Raw genomic sequence first — 19,391 nt, 5'->3', positions numbered from 1 at the left:
GACCATCAGTGCCCTCTCAAAAATCGTTGGTGCATGATGCCACTGCTTAGGTGTAATTCAGTAATTGTTTATGAAATATAAATTTAAAATGTTGATAAACATAAAATCCATACTGTCTGTTCAAATTTATTCTGACAGACACATTCTAATAAGAATGCCTTCATAAAAATAAATGAGTAGGCTCCATATGAAAACGTTATTGGCATTCCCCTGGAGGTTGGGGGCCACCCAGATAGCATATGATAGCAGAATGTGATGAATTGCAGGAAATTAGCATAAAAAATGCAACATTCTCTCAGCCTCATGGCAAAAAGTGTAGAATTGCAGGAAATTAGCTTTAAAACTGCAACATAAGATAGCTCAGACGTGCAAGTGCCTTTTGAATTTTGAAACAAAAAGCACGTCATGGTGTATCTATAAGCTAACACCACAAATTAAAAATGTGTGACCTGTTTTATTATTTGTATCCTATTCAAATCAGAATGTTATTTTTGCAGAATGAACATAGATTATTTGAGCCCAACCCATTGCGCGCTATCTATACAAAACAAGCCAGAGACAGGCCACAGATGAATGAACGCTAATATTGAGTCCAATCCGTGCATTTGAATGAAATTCTATGGCGGATTTTACTACTCGCTTTGGCCTATCGTGTGTCAGGCGAAGTACCGTCCGTGCACATCAAAAATGTGGAACTGGGTAAGATTATCTATTTGAAAATGGTCAATGTAGGCTATACAACACATACGGCAGTCTATTATAAGTCAATAATCATATACATTTAATTCCAAACATAAAGGTAGGCTATATAAACGGACATTCCCATCCATATACAACCAACATATCCCGAAAGAATCAAACAGGCACTGCGGAAAATAGACTAACACAGGCTAGGCTATTTATAAATTCTGTGTACATTTATAGGCCTATCAATAATCTAATATAACAAATAGTTTTGCATTATAAGCACAATGCATCCAACAATACAATGTTGCACTGTGATTGTAATTATTTGCTTGCTAAATGTTTATCAGGAATTAGGCTACCTGTTTTGATAGGACCCGAAGTTAAGAGGGAGCTGGATTCTAAAGTTTAAACAAAATAATTACAAAACATAACATTTAGGCCACTGTTATATATATATATATATAACTACTCCAGGGAATAACAAATAAATTAGCTCTTGTTCCAGATATCACACTTGTTAGGCTACTACACAAAATAATATATGGAAAGTAGACATAGCCTATAGGCAGAATAATGTATCTTTACTTTGCTTTTATTACCCTATAGACTAATATGTAACGTTATAACCTAATGACCATCAATCAGACCAAATAGCTTAATTTAAGGCAACACCGTTGGCTACATGGTATAACGGTTATAAAGGGTTTAGCTGTATGTAGATTATAAACTCTTAATTATTAGTTTAGATATTATAAATGTAATGTAAACGTAATAAACAGTTATAACACATTGGTTGAAACTGTGTGTTTGTTATGGTTCTTGCCCATGACTGCACGGGCAATAATAAAAGTAGCCTAATAATGATTAACAGTGTAGGCTGGTCATATATGAACACACAATTTGGCAAACTCAGAAATAACAATCTCACAAATGTTTATTACAGATTTACCAATGTAGCCTATACAACGGGAGCTATAATTAACCGTTTACAAACGACTTATAACCTTTTGTTAAACGTCTTTTTTTTTCAGGGCTGCATCTTTTTTAATAGGCTAAATTAAATGTAAAATAACCTTAACATTGGTTATCCATGTCATCGGCTGCTTGCTCCATTCCAGCTTTTGTCCGTGACTTGCCGTATGCTTAGTGCTATGTGTTTCTGTGTGAGCTGAGCTGACTCTTGTTTACAGCAGTGATTCTACGGACTGGAGACCGACAACGAGGGCAAGTGATAGGATTGCTGCTTACTGGAGCTGTACGGGAAAACAAAAAAAATACACATCATCACCCATAAATGGCTCACAGGACATAACGGAAGCTTGAGTTTGGTGCAAGTATACCATACTCCACCCCAACAGAAGCTCTTAAACTCGATAGTCTACTGTTGCGTGGCATACATCTTTTTTTCAGCAGCAAAGGAGTGGATTGACTGCGCGAACGGCGAAAACAGACAGTGCAGGGGGGCGGGAGTAAAGGGGGGTGAGATTGGTGAAACAATTTCTGTTGTGGAGGATATTTTGGATTGCGCCCTGTTGGCTCATTGAACGGAGTTACGTTCTCATTAATTTCCCATCTCAGCCACCACCCTGTGGAACTGGCCATATATTTTCGTGCTAATTCTCATCACTCAGACGGAAATGAATGATAGAAGATTGGAATTCCCTTTGGTCTACTACAAGTGAACATTGTTCGATTGCGAGTCATAAAAGCTCCTGCGCACAATTACTGGGGTTTCAAGAAATGGAGACTGAGGATGCGGATTACCATCATCTGTCGAGTGAAATCAGTGGCACGAATGTCTTGCCAGCAATCCTTAAATCATTGTGTCGTTGGCAAGAATAACGAATTGTTTTAATTTATTTCATGTTATTATATTTTTTTTATATAGGCTTAGGCTATATATAATATCACCAAAACACAAAACTTGGAAAAACAGTAGGCTATCGTTTGAACACGAATTTGTATCGACCTGTCAAACAGTGTAGCCTATTTGCTGGACCACATGTTTTTTCTTCTTTTTTTCTTTTTGTGAACTCGGTGGCATCATCTCCCTTTTCCACTATTTTGGAATTAAGTTATTTGCTTTTTAGAGAGGTGAATAATTGATCAGGAATGAGATCTGGGACAGAGAGGAATAATTTGACCTTGTTTTGGGGTCTGATGCTATCTGTCTCCACTATCTGCCTATGGTCCGCAAATGGAGAAAGTAAGTGCCATTGTGAAGTCCTACTCAAAATAATACGGTATTCGTTGGCAGGTTTCTTCGGGTTTATCCTCATGCATGCGAGCCGTTACAATGCAAAAATGTTTGGCCGCCAATGGTTTAACATTGTAGCTATTTTATATGTTAATATTATTTAGTTACAGCTGTATTGTTGGTCTGACTACAGTATCAGTATCTTGTTTTGGTCCACATCAGATGGGCTACATGACTGTAAAGAGATACATAGGCCTACATGCTAGGCTACATGTTATTGTAGGCTTCATCGCCAGGCTCACATGAGTTCAGCGATTAAGCAATTTTGGAGTAGGCTAAATAGCAAAAGCAAATTGATGATTTTTAAAATAATGCATAAGCTAGCTTGTTTTAGCTATGGAAATAACTGAAAATATGGTCACATTGCATAATGTAAACATATATCACATTAGGTTTTGGGATTGTTAAGATTTTTCCACAGTAGCCTACAAACAGATTAGCCTATATGTTTTTGATTTTGTTAAAATCTTATTAGCTCATATATTGAAGGAGTGAATTAGGCCTACAGCCGTAACAATTTGAGCCTTTACAACGATGCTTTCCCGCAAACGAACGAGGATGAATCCATGGATGAAGGTTAGGCTACTATTTCGACCATGTGGCCATTTTGCATTCGTAGTGGTGGTGGGAGCGCACTGTTTCCGAGTCCCACCAATGTCATTATGTGTATGCACATGCACGCGCATAGTAGAGGTAAATACTGTCATATTGGCTTATCTTAGCTTTTGGCCTTTGCTTTTAGGGACAAAAAAATGCATATAGGACTTGATATCACATCCCGGATGACTGTGTTAAACAAATGAAATAAGCCTAGTATTTCACCAGTTTTACAATAGCCTATACAATGGAAAAGTGCGCCTCTTTATCCACTTCAATGTATTCAAATAAAGGTACACTCTTAGAAAAAAAAGTGCTATCTAGAACCAAAAAGGTTTCATTGGCTGTCCCCATAGAAGAACCCTTTGAAAAAAACCTTTGGCTCCAGGTACAACCCTTTTGGTTCCAGATAGAACCCTAACTGCTTCCACAGCTGTTTTTTAGTTTACTCAACTTTTTGATTGGTCTTACCTGAATTTAACATTTTTTGTTGGCCCAAATTCAGCTCCAACTTGAGAAAATGTTGTCAACTTAAAGTTATGTGTTTGCTCAACTTGTCTCATATGTTTATTCAACTATAAATTATTATTTGGGCATCTTCACTAAAAAAGGCTGTGAAACTAGTTACACACACACAGTGCTTTTGGCGTACAATGTTTTCAACATACATATTTGACACACTTTGACATACATGATGACATTGTGCATGTTCATTTATACAGTAATTATTATTCAACATCTCCTCACCTGGGATTTTAACTCATAATCTCTTGGTTCACAGCATACCGATCTTCCTGCTACGCCACCATGTCTGTGTCAATGACTGATTTCACCTGTATTGCTATACTTTGCACTTCAAAGTAAATCTCAGCTCTGTTAAAAGTACATTCAAGTAAAATTAATATTAAAGAGTAACATTAAAACAGAGTACTATTCCCCACCAACATTAGACAACTATACAGAAAACCCTAAAATTGCATAAATAAGTACATCAAATCAATGATGAGAGAATAGTCAGATGAACTGCTAATTGACACAGACATGGTGGCGTAGCAGGACGATTGGAATGCTGTGAACCAAAAGGTTGTGAGTTCAAATTGCAGGTGAGGACAATAATTACTGAATAGATGAACATGCACAATGTAATCATGTGTGTCAAATATGTAAATTGAAAAGATTGTATGTCAAAAGCACTGTGTGTGTGTTACTAGTTCCACAGCCTTTTTTGTGTGAAAATGCCCAAATAATAATTTCTAGTTGAATGAACATATGAGACAAGTTGAGCAAACACGTCATTTTAAGTTGACTGAATTTTTGCCAAAGTTTTCTCAAGTTGGTGCTAAGTTTGGGCTAACTAAAAATGTTAAGTTCAGGTAACACTTTGACCAAACAGTTTAGTAAACTAAAACAGGCTGTGGAACCAGTTACTTAATAATAATTAGTTGAAACAACTATATATTTTTTTACAGTGTATGCAACCTCTTAAAAGTGGTGCGGGAGGCCTATTCAGAAAGAAGGACAAGGTCATTGGGTACCTAAGTAGCCAAAATTACTGTTTATATGCCATGAGTAGGCAAGCAAGTGGTGGAATAAACATGAAATGCAGAAGACCTTCTCTGGGAAATTAAATTTACAACTGAGCTACTACTCAGTCCTATTTCTATTTACAATGCATCCAGTCTCATCCCCATGCATGTTCTATGTCAAGGAAATAAACAGTTCTCAACAATTTTCTTTAAAGAATTTATACATAGTTCACCACCATGACTTTGAAGGACTGAGCGGCTTGTAAAGATGTGGATTATTTTCCATAGCATAAAAGAGTGCATCGCTCAATGTTTTGAGGACTGTTGCTGTTGTCAAATTAGCATTATTCTCTACCTCATCTGTCTTGCAATCATTTAGCAGATGCTCTTATCCAGAGTGACTTACAGGAGCAATTAGGGTTAAGTACCTTGCTCAAGGGAACATTAACACCTTCACCTAGTCTGCTCGGGGATTCAAACCAGCAACCTTTTGATTACTGGCCCAGCGCTCTTAACCGCTAGGCTACCTGCCGGCCATTAACTATTTCTTGCTCAAGTGGTTACCCTCAACAGCTCAGGGAACCTGGGCACCTGGTTCCTGCAACCAGTCAGAACAGCTTCCAATTGTGCTGATTGATGTTAATAGTGTTCTTCATCATGTTTTGAGAAGGCTATGAAAAGGCAATGGCTTATTAGTTAGTGGAGAAGACAACTGGGCCTTGCTATAGCTTCTGACATCATCATTTGGAGCCCGGTTTCCAGCTAGCCTTCAAGAAGGGGCAGGTGTTTTTGGAGAGTGAATAAAGGAGTCAAATGTAATAACGTTTCGGAGCAAGCTTTGCAAGGTTTGCGCAGTATCCAATTTTCTTGTCTCATTCGTTTACATCTGTAAAGACAGGTAGAGGTGTCTAACTAAATAAAAAATAGAACAAATGTTTAATCCAGTCATGTATAATCGGAATGGGAAAAGTTTAATGAGGCTCAATGCATTTCTGACTGTGTCCCCTCTGAATAGAGTATATGCCCAGTTTGTGACAATTAAGAATATTTAGGCTACTGTAACAGCTCACTTTGATCGTGTTTAGTTTGACTGCTGTTAAGCAGATTAGTGGAATCTCTAAGGCAAACACCATGTGGTGGAGCAAAGTGACCCAACAGTGACTGAATCATGTCTCCTGCAAAATCGATTAGGGGTGTAAAGGTACACGTATTCGTACCGAACCGTTCGGTACGGGGAACTCGGTTCGATCCGCACTGTGAACCCGAATGAATACATAAAGAATATACTGAACAAAAATATAAACGCAATATGCAACAATTTCAAAGATTTTACTGAGTTACAGTTCATATAAGGAAATCAGTCAATTGAAATAAAATCATTAGGCCCTAATCTATAGATTTCACATGACTGGAAATACAGATATGCATCTGTTGGTCACAGATACCTTAAAAAAAAGGTAGGGGCGTGGATCAGAAAACCAGTCAGTATCTGGGGTGACCACCATTTGCCTCATGCAGCGCAACACATTTCCTTCGCATAGAGTTGAACAGGCTGTTGATTGTGGCCTGTAGAATGTTGTCCCACTCCTCTTCAATGGCTGTACGAAGTTGCTTGTTATTGGAGGAAACTGGAACACGCTGTCGTACATGTCGATCCAGAGCATCCCAAACATGCTCAATGTCTGGTGAGTATGCAGGCCATGGAAGAACTGGGACATTTTCAGCTTCCAGGAATTGTGTACGGATCCTTGCGACATGGGGCCGTGCATTATCATGCTGAAACATGAAGTGATGGTGGCGGATTAATAGCATGACAATGGGCCTCAGGATCTTGTCACTGTATCTCTGTGCATTCAAATTGCCATTGATAAAATGCAATTGTGTTCGTTGTCCGTAGCTTATGCCTGCCCATACCATAATCCAACTGCCACCATGGGGCACTCTGTTCACAATGTTGACATCAGCAAACCGCTCGCCCACACAATACCATACACGTGGTCTGCGTTTGTGAGGCCGGTTGGACGTTCTGCCAAATTCTCTAAAACGACATTGAGGTGGCTTATGGTAGAGAAATTAACATGAAATTCTCTGGCAACAGCTCTGGTGGACATTCCTGCAGTCAGCATGCCTATTGCACGCTCGCTCAAAACTTGAGATAGAGGCCTATATCTATAGTACTTTGGTGGTTGCATTTACATTATAAGTGAGTATGGGTATCTATCAGAAATGACACTGGCACTTGGCTTCTTTAGGAGGGGTGGTTGTTTATCTATGTGATGTCTGGTTGATTTTGTATAGTTAGTAGCTAGTGTGTTTGTGTAGCCCTGTGGATGTAATTAATGAGAAAGGCTGTGTTTTGTGCTACGAGGAAAGGAAGGGGATGTGGGGGAATGGAGATGATTTTGACATGGAAAGGAGATAGGGAACGACCTCAATTAGCATGAAAAAAGAGGAGGACTCAAACAATTGAGAGCTATTGACCAGTGTGGTCAGGCCAGCGTCCTCGCCACTGTGAATCACAGATTGGGGCATTTCTCAGCACCCTGCTGAGCCCGGCAGGGTCCCACCGCCTATGTATAGGAGCCCATGAAAATATTTTACTCTTGAACTTTGGGGTTCCATTGTCCCTCAGTCCCTCATGCCATGGGTGGAGTTTCTCAACATATAGCTCACCATCATGTGTAGGAGGACTGTAAATAAGTGCATGTTTGTTGCATTCATGTTGACCATTTCACTTAGAGCAACAAACCTTGGTCACTTCATTTAATGGTTAAAGTTTTTTTAAACCCTAAATTAGTGTTGATGCCGGCCAATCTGTTTTTACAATATACAGTGTATAGAATATACATGTATATTAGTATGATATTGCCCATTGCCCAAAGGTTTAAAAAAATCTGCAGAATTGAATCAAGGGCTATATTTTATGCATAGAATATACAATTATTCTGGGCAGAGCAAATTAATGGCCATGCTCCATCAGGTCTTGTATACTTTCTACCCTGTGTGTTTTAATAATCTGTCTACGCTAATAAAATGTAATTAAGCTTCCTTTTAACTCTCACCACAGTAAACTTTCCATGCCATTGCTTCCAAGTATACAGCAAACAAGGCTCAATGATACATTGAGAGAGAGGGAGAGAGGGTGAGAGAGAGGGAGATAGAGGGTGAGGGAGCGGGAGAGAGGGTGAGAGAGAGGGAGCGAGAGAGAGAGGGTGAGAGAGAGAGAGGCAGAGAGAGGGAGAGTTAGAGAGAGGAGAAAGTTGGTGTTTGGAAATAGAATGTGCAAAAATACACCCGCTAGGGAAACAGACATGGTTTTGTTGATTGGAAGAGTGGAGAGTTTGTGAACTGTTTTATTGGTCTTTGCTGTTCACACGCGCAGGCTCTGGACAGCCTGGCCTGGCAGCAGACACCTGCTCCTATCGAACCCCAGCCCCAGCCACACTCTGACACACACACTATTTGAGGTACTCCTTTTGGCTAGCATGACTCATCATTTTACTCAGTTGCCTCCTTGTTGGAGCTCAAGTAAAGGTTTAAGTGAAGTGTGGGATTCAGGGCTAAAATCACAATTTAGAATAATGATGCTATCCTCACCTGGAGGGCCTTGAATGAAGACAGATCTCACTGTATGTGTGTATTGTCAGCTTCCACTGTTTGTTCATGTCCTGTGACTGCTGGCTCTTGTTTAACACAGACACACTGGCATTGCTATTGCATAGTTACTACAGGACCCATTCCTCCTGGAAAGCAGAATGGTATTAGCTGTCACCAAGGTTACGCAGAAGGTGGGGTAGATGTTCCTCTGCACTTGACATCCAGGCTCCCTCTCTACCTTTGGCTGAGGGGTACAGAAGACTGGGATCAATCAATCAATCAATTAAATGTATTTATGAGAAAGTAAGACTCTAGGGATGTAACGATTAACCAATACGCATCAGTCCCCGGTTCAAATGTTTAAGATGCTAGTGCATTGGTCTGCGGGAGCCCAAACTGATCCAAACTAAGCATGAATCGGTAAGAAAACCGATTCAAATGTTACGAATCGGCGGTTTACTAATATTTTTTACTCGTATTGTTTTATTCCGAAAATACCTCTTATCTGTTGTGACTAAATTGATGAGTCCTCTCCTTCAGTTCAGTAGCCCAGGGGTTCCCAACTTTTTCACTCAGGCCCCCCTTCCAGCATTGGGGAACGTCCCACGCCCCCCCTGCGCGCCCACGCCATGTCTATTTCTATGGGCACAATCACTGTTCATGACACAAACTGTTCATAGCCCTCTTGTTGGCGGAGAGAAAATGTTGCAGGTTTAAAGCTTATTTCCTGCAATTTTGCACATTTTGTTATGGGGTACAGAGGAAATCTTGCGGTTTTAACACACATTTTCTTGCAATTCTATAAATGTTGCCATGTCTAATGTGTATTCATGTGATATTTGAGTAACCCGAACATTACTACAAAATCTATGGGCTAAAATACCTAGCTGAAAAATGTTAGCTGACATGGGCTAGTTGATCTGGACATTTCTGACAAGTTATAGATAGCTCTCTAAGGTATGCAATGACGGACATGACAAGAGGAATACTGATGATGCACTACCCAATTTCAAAATTTCACCTTGTGCGTTCTACTATTAAAACGTTCAAGAGTAAGTTGATATATATATATATGTGTGTGTGTGTGTGTGTGTGTGTGTGTATATATACATATATATATATCAACTTACTCTTGAACGTTGTAATAAAGTCAATACTTTCCAAATGTACTGTATATATCTATATTATTATTATTATTATTTATTTTTATTTTGGGGGGACTGGGGTACCCCCGTGCCACCCCTGCCGACCCCTCAGTTTGGGAACCACTGCAGTAGCCTATTGAACTTTTATGTATGTAACTGTGTATGACTGTCAGACAACTGTGTGCACAATGTGGGAGACAGCTGCTCATGAGAGGTAGACCTATCCCTGTTCTAATTGGTCTAATAGGCTATTCATACCTGCATTCAGATGTTTGTAAAATGGCTTTCACAATGTCAAATCATAGGTTTTGTAGAGTGACAATCAATGTAATTTGCTGGGTCATTGTTACCTAGCCTTTGCCGAGTCCGCAACAACCGGATGTTCCGGTTTTCTCTCAGCCTCATGACAAAATGTGTAGAATAGCATTATAAAACAGCAATTTTTCTCTTTGCACCATGGCAAAATGTGTTGAAATGTAGTAAGTTACTTGATTAAAATAAAAAATATATATATTTATATATACTGCACGCGGTAGTCCGGCCCTACTAATTTCTAAAGGTAAACGTTGACATAGTACTAGCTCAAAACATTTTTTATCTGCAAAAATGACAAGTTAATCAGTGGGTGATTTCAGATGAAAGTGGGGTGGTATCTGATAGTGGGATGGTAGATGCTCAGTCTGACCTATGGCTCAGCTCAGGTGCCTACACACCCCATTGACATTGACACACACACACACACACACACACACGCTGAGGGCCACTCAGTTTAGAGAAGTAATCTCAGACTGATCCAGCTCAGAGAGGCCCAGCTCCTGAGCTCACATCAGCAGCAGATATTAATTTAAAATGGAAAGTAATGTGTTCATGCAAAAAAAATTGTGTATCGAATTGAACCGAATCGCATCAATTCGTTCTCCTAATCAAACCGAATCTACACTGAATAATTTCAGACTAAAACGTATTGTTCTTGTATCGTATCATAGCCCATGTATCTAGATGCGTATCGAATCGTTCATGAAACGAGAGATGCACATTCCTATAAGACTCCCACTCTGTCTCGTGACTGGAAGTGCTCAGTCTCTCCCTTGTGCCTCTGTGTGTGTGTGTGTGTGTGTATGTGCATGCATGCGTGTATGTGTGTGTGTGTGCCTTGTGCGCGGATCTGCTCTCTCTCTGCAGTACACACAGCGTGGCAGGCAGCCTGACAGGGACTGTGCAGGCAGAGATGGGAAAGTGTGTCACTGTGCTAGTTTGTGAGAGTGCAGTCATATCCTGTCCTACGGCCTCTCCAGGCCGCCAGCTGAGGTTTACAATGCTTAATTAAACACTTATTTAAAGTAGACTGTCAGAGTATTTGCTCATATGCAATCTCTGGCTAGACGCATACATGATCATGTACTGTGGCCCACGGGTTTAATAGCCCATGGAGTATTGTACAATTTGCAGGATGATTGCAAATGTTATCTCTTCTAATAGATTGCAAAGTGACAGGCTGCAGATCAAGAGACTGTGGCCAGATCCATATTGAAATAATTTTTATGATTGTTCTGGGGGAACATCCTCTCTTTGGTAATGTGCAGCTCTTTGATTTGTAACACTTGATATGGACAAACCATATAAATAAGCTGCGACATACTGTGGATGTCGTTTAAAATGGGTGGGGAGGTAATGTTTCAGCCGTTCCTCAATAGCTCAACTGTTAAGCTAAACTTAAGTGGTATTGGAATGTGACCTGATTGTGCAAACCCATTAAACGTGACTATAAACTATATTTAAAAGACGGCAGGTATGTGTGTGTTTACCCCTTCTCTGCCATGCTGCGATGGGGCCGAGGAGTGGGTTTGGAGTGTGAGTAGGGGGGTGACAGTGTTGTGTTACCAGTCTGGGTCTGATATCTGAACCTGTGCTTTTGAAGTGAGGACCATGCGGGGGAAGTGGCCCAGCAGGCCACTGGTCAGATGACTTCCAGCATGTGGGGGATTAAGTCTAGTTGAGGTGTCAGGTGTGAGGGATCGTGAGGGACAAGTTTCAAGTTTTATTAGTCGTATGTACAGGATACACCTGGTATACTCCGTCCAATTAAATCCTTACTTGCAGGTTCCTTCTCGAAAATGCAACAACAATAAGAAATTATTAAAATATAATAATCCGAACATAAAGTAAATGGTTCAGTAGAATAGAATAAACATTTAAGAAGAGTATAAAAAAAAGCAAATGTCGAGCAGGAACCGGCAAGACGCGTGCCCTGCTCAGCGCCGCCATCTTACATCAAATTCGGAGGGATGGAGGGACCTGGTCCACTGTATTTGCACTACCCATCAGGCTCTCACATTTGTCTGCATATCTGAGAAAAACAAACTGTGAAAAATGGAGTAGAACTGAATAGTGTAAAGGATAGTACAATGTGTTCTGATGGACAGGAACTTGTGGGTGAGTAAATTCAACAAGGTCCAGCCCCAGTGTTTTTTCCCATCACATTACATTTCAGAGCCAAGAAAATACTTCCTCCCCGTAACATCCTTCCTGGAGTTTACAGCCGGAAGACCGGAAAAATATACAATTAATCCCATTCCAAGAATGGTCTCATACTGGACTTTTAAATGGTTTCAGTAACCTCTGATAAACAACTCAAGATACTGATCTTGAGTTGGGACTGACTTCCTCTACTGTTATGGGACGCAGGTTAACCGTCAAAGTTCAGTTAACGCAGAATGTGCATTTTTTTATCTTTTAAAGGATTGTGGCTGATATATTGTGATAGTCAAGGGGTTTACTACCCTTGGGTTTTTACTTTGTTTGAGGATAGCAATATGCTGCGCATTGGCCATGTCTTGATTTCAGTCTTTCACAGGGTCACCTGTGTATGTGTGTGTGTTTGCGTGTGTATGACTGTGTGTGGGATGACATTCCTATGGAAGGTCAGGGCAAGGTTATCAATCATAACCATGAGCCGCTGGATTCCATTACGCGCTGGAGTGTGTTTACTCAGCAGTGTGAACAGCGCAAAGGGACAGGAAGAAGCACTTTATTCTGTGTGCTTATCCCACTGTGAGGACAGCGGCTAGACACAGCTGTTACACAACAATAGGAAATTACTTCTGTCATGGTTGGTATTTTATTAATTTCCCACATACTCTCTGTTCAAATGAATTTGGACAAATATGAAGATGATTTTAGATATAAAATATAGTCAATAGGGACATCAGTGTAATGCACCTTTATTGCTTATTAAGTGATAGCCCATCACAACATATGGATCAGACTTGGCAGGATGCACAGATCCCCGATGGCTTAGCTTTGAGGCAGATCTACTCAAGCCTTTTCCAAGGAAATGGTTGGAATTCCTGGTGCTTAACACAGCTAATGACTTTAACAAGTGGGTGAGAAAGGAGGGAGGTAGGAGTCTCTTTCTCTCTCTCCCCCTTTGTTGGCATTATGTGGGAGAAGAGGATGTGGTGTTGTTATGTTGGTTTGAGAACAGAGATGTCGCGCGCGACATGTTCAGTTGGAGGAGTGTCCCAGGATTACTAGTACTATTAGATATTCTGCTAGTGTGGTCTTTTGTCAATCAGAAAGCATGAGCTGGCGCACACCCAGAGAAAATTATTTAGTGTAGAGATGCTGACTAACGGAGAATAAACTGTAAGCTATAAAAACAATCAATCAATCAATCCAATGTATTTATAAAGCCCTTTTTACATCAGCAGTTTTCACAAAGTGCTTATACAGAAACTGAGCCTAATACCCCAAAGAGCAAGCAATGCAGATGTAATTGCCACAATAGCATTCAAAAATACTTTACATTTAATTAACCTTCTCATTTTATCGCTGACGGGTTTTACACCGATAGCAAGGCCTCAGATAGTCTCGCCTGGCAGAAACCCTATCTCCTCCGTTGCCACAATATCCCCCACTGCCCCTCCTCCTGCCTCTTCCCCACCAGACTCCCCCTGATTTTAGTAATGCCTCCAACAGGAAGTGAGGCCAAGAGTCTCTCTTTACTTAACAAACAAATTAGTCTTTGTGTTTGAGTTGCTCCACCCCTCCTCCCCTCTCTCTGGCTGGTCGAGGAGCAGGGAAATTCTCAATGAAACAAAGAGGACATGCAGCTTGATGGCTCACAAGTGGATCCCTAGAGCTTTTGTGTCGATAGGAGAAAGCAAATACTATTTTCTACCGGAGTAATCATTTCCGTTCTACATTTGAAAAAGTGTACCACACTGACAGGAGAAAATAAAGGCCATTCATCCTGATAAACAATGTGCTCACTATTTTTGGCAGGATAGATTGAAGAAGAAACTTCAAGCAGGATTTTTTTGTCATTAATGAAGTGGAATCTCTTTTAGGCTGGCCTAGTGCTAGAAATAATGAGAGTAAATGTTTGTCCTATGGTGCAGTATGTGTGCTATGGATGTCATTCATATGAAAGTAGAGATTACATTTTTATTTTTATTTCACCTTTATTTAACCAGGTAAGCCAGTTGAGAACAGGTTCTCATTTACAACTGCGACCTGGCCAAGACAAAGCAAAGTAGTGCAACAAAAACAACACAGAGTTACATATGGGGTAAAAAAAAAAAACATAAAGTCAGAAATACAACAGAAAATATATATACAGTGTGTGCAAATGTAGCAAGTTATGGAGGTAAGGCAATAAATAGGCTATAGTGCAGAATAATTACAATAGTATTAACACTGGAATGCTAGATGTGCAAGAGATTATGTGCAAATAGAGATACTGGGGTGCAAAAGAGCAAATTAAATAACAATATAGGGATGAGGTAGTTGGGTGGGCTAATTTCAGATGGGCTGTGTACAGGTGCAGTGATCGGTAAGGTGCTCTGACAACTGATGCTTAAAGTTATTGAGGGAGATAAGAGTCTCCAGCTTGGTGGACTACAACCAAAAGATGTAGTCTCCAGCTACATCTTTTGGTTTCCATTCAATTTCAATTAAATTCAAATCTAAGAAGCCGTAGATCAACATGATAAAACTGGGAAGCTTTTGTTATGGTCATTATTGTGAGGTTAGAGACAGTTTAGCTCATTGTTCAACTTTGTGGAAATTAGCAGAAAACATAACATCAATTAAATGGTGTGTTGACATGGATCAGGGCCGGGCGGTTTAAAGCAGGACTATTTGTCACTGCACAGGCCCTGTGACGCTGACACTCATTGAGAGGGTGTCCTAAGCCTCTGTAAGAACATAACAGGTTTAGCCAAAGGAGCTCATATGTCAAGACATTTCTTCTACTGATTGTTTTACCTTCCAAGTAGCATTTCAAACCTCTTGTAGATCTGTCGAGTTTTCTATGTTTCTTTTGTGGTGTTTTCTTTATGTTTTATGTTTATATCACACAGTACTGTCTTGACCAATACCTGCCTTGGACAGGGAGTTGGTAATGAGTGTAGCAGGTCTCCTTCCTACTGTGAAAGGTCGTATGTTGATACTGTTTGTTTTGTTTTGCCTTTGTACTACAGTCCTGAGAATCTCAACACATTCCATGGTATGTCATGGCTACAATGTAGCTCTGCTTCCCTGTGAATGGACTGTTAGAAGAAATCATTATTACATCATTACATACTGTACGTATCAATAGACCCAGAGGAGATGGTTTGCTCGAAGTGTTACAGTGAAAGGATTATCTTGGGTTTATAGGGAGACAGGGGCCAGGCGACAGCCAGTACAGGTAGATGTGACATAAAGTTTTGTTTATATTCTGACAGTACATTTAGTGTCCTCCATGAAACACTTAGATAAACAGGGGCTGTGTTTTATATGGTCTGTTATCATAGCAGTCTTTCAGTGATGATATCCCATTAGCTTGTATCCATTCCCACTTGGAGTAATTGACAGACACAATTAAAAGCAGAGAGGATTGTCATTAATGAATAATAGATCATGGTGTGTGTGTGTATGAGTGTGTGTGTATGAGAGAGAGAGAGAGTCGACTCTGGGCACTTTGGTTTTGTGTGTTGCTTTCTGTGTGCTGAGATGGATGGAATATTTTTAAACACCGGTTATCCCGGTAAAGGAGAGGAACCTAGGATCCCAGATCTTACCAAAATATATGGCAAGAGAGTGTCTCAAAATATTGACCCTTGTCATTGAGAGAGAGCTTCCTAAGCCTGCTCAGGATGAAGAGCACACTCACCTCAGATGACCCTGTCTGTTTGTCTCTCTCTTTTGTCACAGTAAAATGAAAAGTTACAACCATAAAACAAAAGCAAAAATAAACTTTTGTACATGAAGAGAAGAACATAACACAAGACATCCTGTTTTATTTTCAGAGATGATCGCAAGAAGATTAGATTCAGTCCTATTAATGGCTGTTGTGCTTGTTATTTTGGTGCTGTCATCTTACAGTACGTCTGGGACTGGCTGACAGTGAACCTTTAAGACAGGTCACCACCTGAAAAGACTTGAAATTGATTTTCATTATAGACATGGTAAACAGATTAACACAATGAATAGGTATGCAGACAAATGGATAAATAAATTATAAAAAATCAAATTAAAAAGGTACATTTTATTTAGGTACATTGAATAAAGGACAAAAAATACTGTATTTTAAAATGATAAACTAAGATGTGTAATAATTATGTAATGTGTGATTTTTCTTTCCCTTTGTCTCTCCTCCAGTCTGTGGTCCAAGTATTGACATCCGTAATGACATCAGTGAGTTCAAGCGTCTGGAGAACTGCACGGTGGTGGAGGGCTACCTGCAGATCCTCCTCATCGGAGACAAGACCAACAACCTCAACCAGGAGCTCTTCCGCTCCCTCAGCTTCCCCAAGCTGACCGTCATCACCGACTACCTGCTCCTGTTCCGCGTCTCCGGCCTGGACAGCCTCAGCACACTCTTCCCCAACCTCAACGTCATTCACGGACGCAACCTTTTCTACAACTACGCCCTGGTTATCTTCGAGATGACCAGTCTGAAGGACATCGGCCTGTACAACCTGAGGAACATCACGCGAGGGGCCATCCGGATCGAGAAGAACCCGGAGCTCTGCTACCTTGACTCTGTGGACTGGTCTCTCATCATGGACGCAGAGTTCAACAACTTCATCGCAGGGAACAAGCAATCCAAGGAGTGTGGTGACGTGTGTCCAGGAATCATGGAGGACAACGCTCAGTGCATCAAGACCAGCTTTAACGGCAACTTCAACTCTCGCTGCTGGACATCCAACCACTGCCAGAAAGGTAAGGAGCTCTGAGCTTTTCTCTTCACTCTTCACAGTGTGGGCAGCAGAGATCCAGTCACATCAGCATAGAGGACAGCCTGTCCACAGAGATCATGTTTATTGCTGCTAGTTTTCTTTTACGATCTTTGTTTACGCCTGCAGAAAATGTTTTTTTTTTTTTTTTAAAGGTTTTAAGGTTGATTATTTCTCAAATAACTGGGGTATTGGGCAGTGTTTGTCTATCCCACTTGTGATGCAAGCCTTTTGCAGAGGTCTCTGATCTAGCTACAGTTGAAGTCGGAAGTTTACATACACCTTAGCCAAATACATTTAAACTCAGTTTTTCACAATTTCTGACATTTAATCCTAGTAAAAATTCCCTGTCTTAGGTCAGTTAGGATCACCACTTTATTTTAAGAATGTGAAATGTCAGAATAATAGTAGAGAGAATGATTTATTTCAGCTTTTATTTCTTTCATCACATTCCCAGTGGGTCAGAAGTTTACATACACTCAATTAGTATTTGGTAGCATTGCCTTTAAATTGTTTAACTTGGGTCAAACGTTTCGGGTAGCCTTCCACAAGCTTCCCACAATAAATTGGGTGAATTATGGCCCATTCCTCCTGACAGAGCTGGTGTAACTGAGTCAGGTTTGTAGGCCTCCTTGCTCGCACACACTTTTTCAGTTCTGTCCACAAATGTTCTATAGGATTGAGGTCAGGGCTTTGTGATGGCCACTCCAATACCTTGACTGTTGTCCTTAAGCCATTTTGCCACAACTTTGGAAGTATGCTTGTCCATTTGGAAGACCCATTTGCGACCAAGCTTTAACTTCCTGACTGATGTCTTGAGATGTTGCTTCAATATATCCACATAATTTTCCTTCCTTATGATGCCATCTATTTTGTGAAGTGCACCAGTCCCTCCTGCAGCAAAGCACCCCCACAGCATGACGCTGCCACCACCGTGCTTCACGGTTTGGATGGTGTTCTTCGGCTTGCAAGCATTCCCCTTTTTCCTCCAAACATATATATGGTCATTATGGGCAAAAAGTTCTATATTTATTTCATCAGACCAGAGGACATTTCTCCAAAAAGTACGATCTTTGTCCCCATGTGCAGTTGCAAACCGTAGACTGGCTTTTTAATGGCGGTTTTGGAGCAGTGGCTTCTTCTTTGCTGAGCGGCCTTTCAGGTTATGTCGATATAGGACTAGTTTTACTGTGGATATAGATACTTTAGTAAATGTTTCCTGCAGCATCTTCACAAGGTCCTTTGCTGTTGTTCTGGGATTGATTTGCACTTTTCGCACCAAAGTACGTTCATCTCTAGGAGACAGAACGCGTCTCCTTCCTGAGCGGTATGATGGCTGCGTGGTCCCATGGTGTTTATACTTGCGTACTATTGTTTGTACAGATGAACGTGGTACCTTCAGGCGTTTGAAAATTGCTCCCAAACAGACTTGTGGAGGTCTACAATCGTTTTATGAGGTCTTGGCTGATTTCTTTTGATTTTCCCTTGATGTCAAGCATAGAGGCAGGTTTGAAGGTAGGCCTTGAAATACATCCACAGGTACACCTCCAATTGACTCAAATTATGTCAATTAGCCTATCAGAAGCTTCTAAAGCCATGACATCATTTTCTGGAATTTTCCAAGCTGTTTAAAGGCACCGTCAACTTAGTGTATGTAATCTTCTGACCCTCTGGAATTGTGATACAGTGAATTATAAGTGAAATAATCTGTCTGTAAACAATTGTTGGAAAAATTACTTGTGTCATGCACAAAGTATATGTCCTAAACGACTTGCCAAAACTATAGTTTGTTAACAAGTCATTTGTGGAGTGGTTGAAAAACAAGTTTTAATGACTCCAACCTAAGTGTATGTAAATTTCAGACTTCAACTGTAGGTGGGTTCCAGTCTCGCAAACATTCTCAAATTGTGCATTTCTTCTCCAGTGAACAAATCCCATGAATCTATGCAGTGTTTTCCCTTTATATTCAGCAGGGAGCAGGATTGTCCCCCGTCCAGTAAAAACCTTTCCTCTCTATTTATTATGGAGGCCTTTTCTTTAGATCAACCTATTTGCTGACAGAACTAAGGATGGGTGCATTATACAGCTCTTGGTATTAAATACATGCTCAGTTGAGGTTACTTTTGCTCTGCCAAAAAGCCAGGCAGGGAGTCTTCCTGTCTGGACCATATCAGACCAATATTTACTATATCTTATCTGATGTGATGAAGAAGTTATGACACACCACACTACAGCACAAGTATTTAAAAGCTATGAGAAATGAAGGATACGGTTCAGGTAGCCTCTATATAGTTATATTATTAAGATGTATATCTGTCTATTACTCACAGATATAACATTTTAATTAAGTAAATAAATA

At 40.4% G+C, this 19,391-nt stretch overlaps 1 protein-coding gene across 1 annotated transcript in view; it reads left to right on the top strand.

Moving 5' to 3' along the window:
- Positions 1–1,870: 1,870 nt before the first annotated feature.
- The window catches only part of LOC121576630 (insulin-like growth factor 1 receptor), a 157,770-nt gene continuing 140,249 nt past the window's right edge, over positions 1,871–19,391 (top strand). Inside the window, exons 1-2 of the mRNA XM_041889934.2 lie at positions 1,871–2,893; positions 16,455–17,018. Coding sequence (XP_041745868.1) covers positions 2,800–2,893; positions 16,455–17,018 — 658 coding nt within the window. The 5' untranslated portion in view covers positions 1,871–2,799. The remainder of the gene's footprint in view (positions 2,894–16,454; positions 17,019–19,391) is intronic.

This window comes from Coregonus clupeaformis, chromosome 11 (genome assembly GCF_020615455.1).
Source record: "Coregonus clupeaformis isolate EN_2021a chromosome 11, ASM2061545v1, whole genome shotgun sequence".
NCBI lineage: Eukaryota > Metazoa > Chordata > Actinopteri > Salmoniformes > Salmonidae > Coregonus > Coregonus clupeaformis.
Note: the sequence above shows the minus strand (reverse complement) of the source record. Positions and strands in the feature narration are given on the sequence as shown.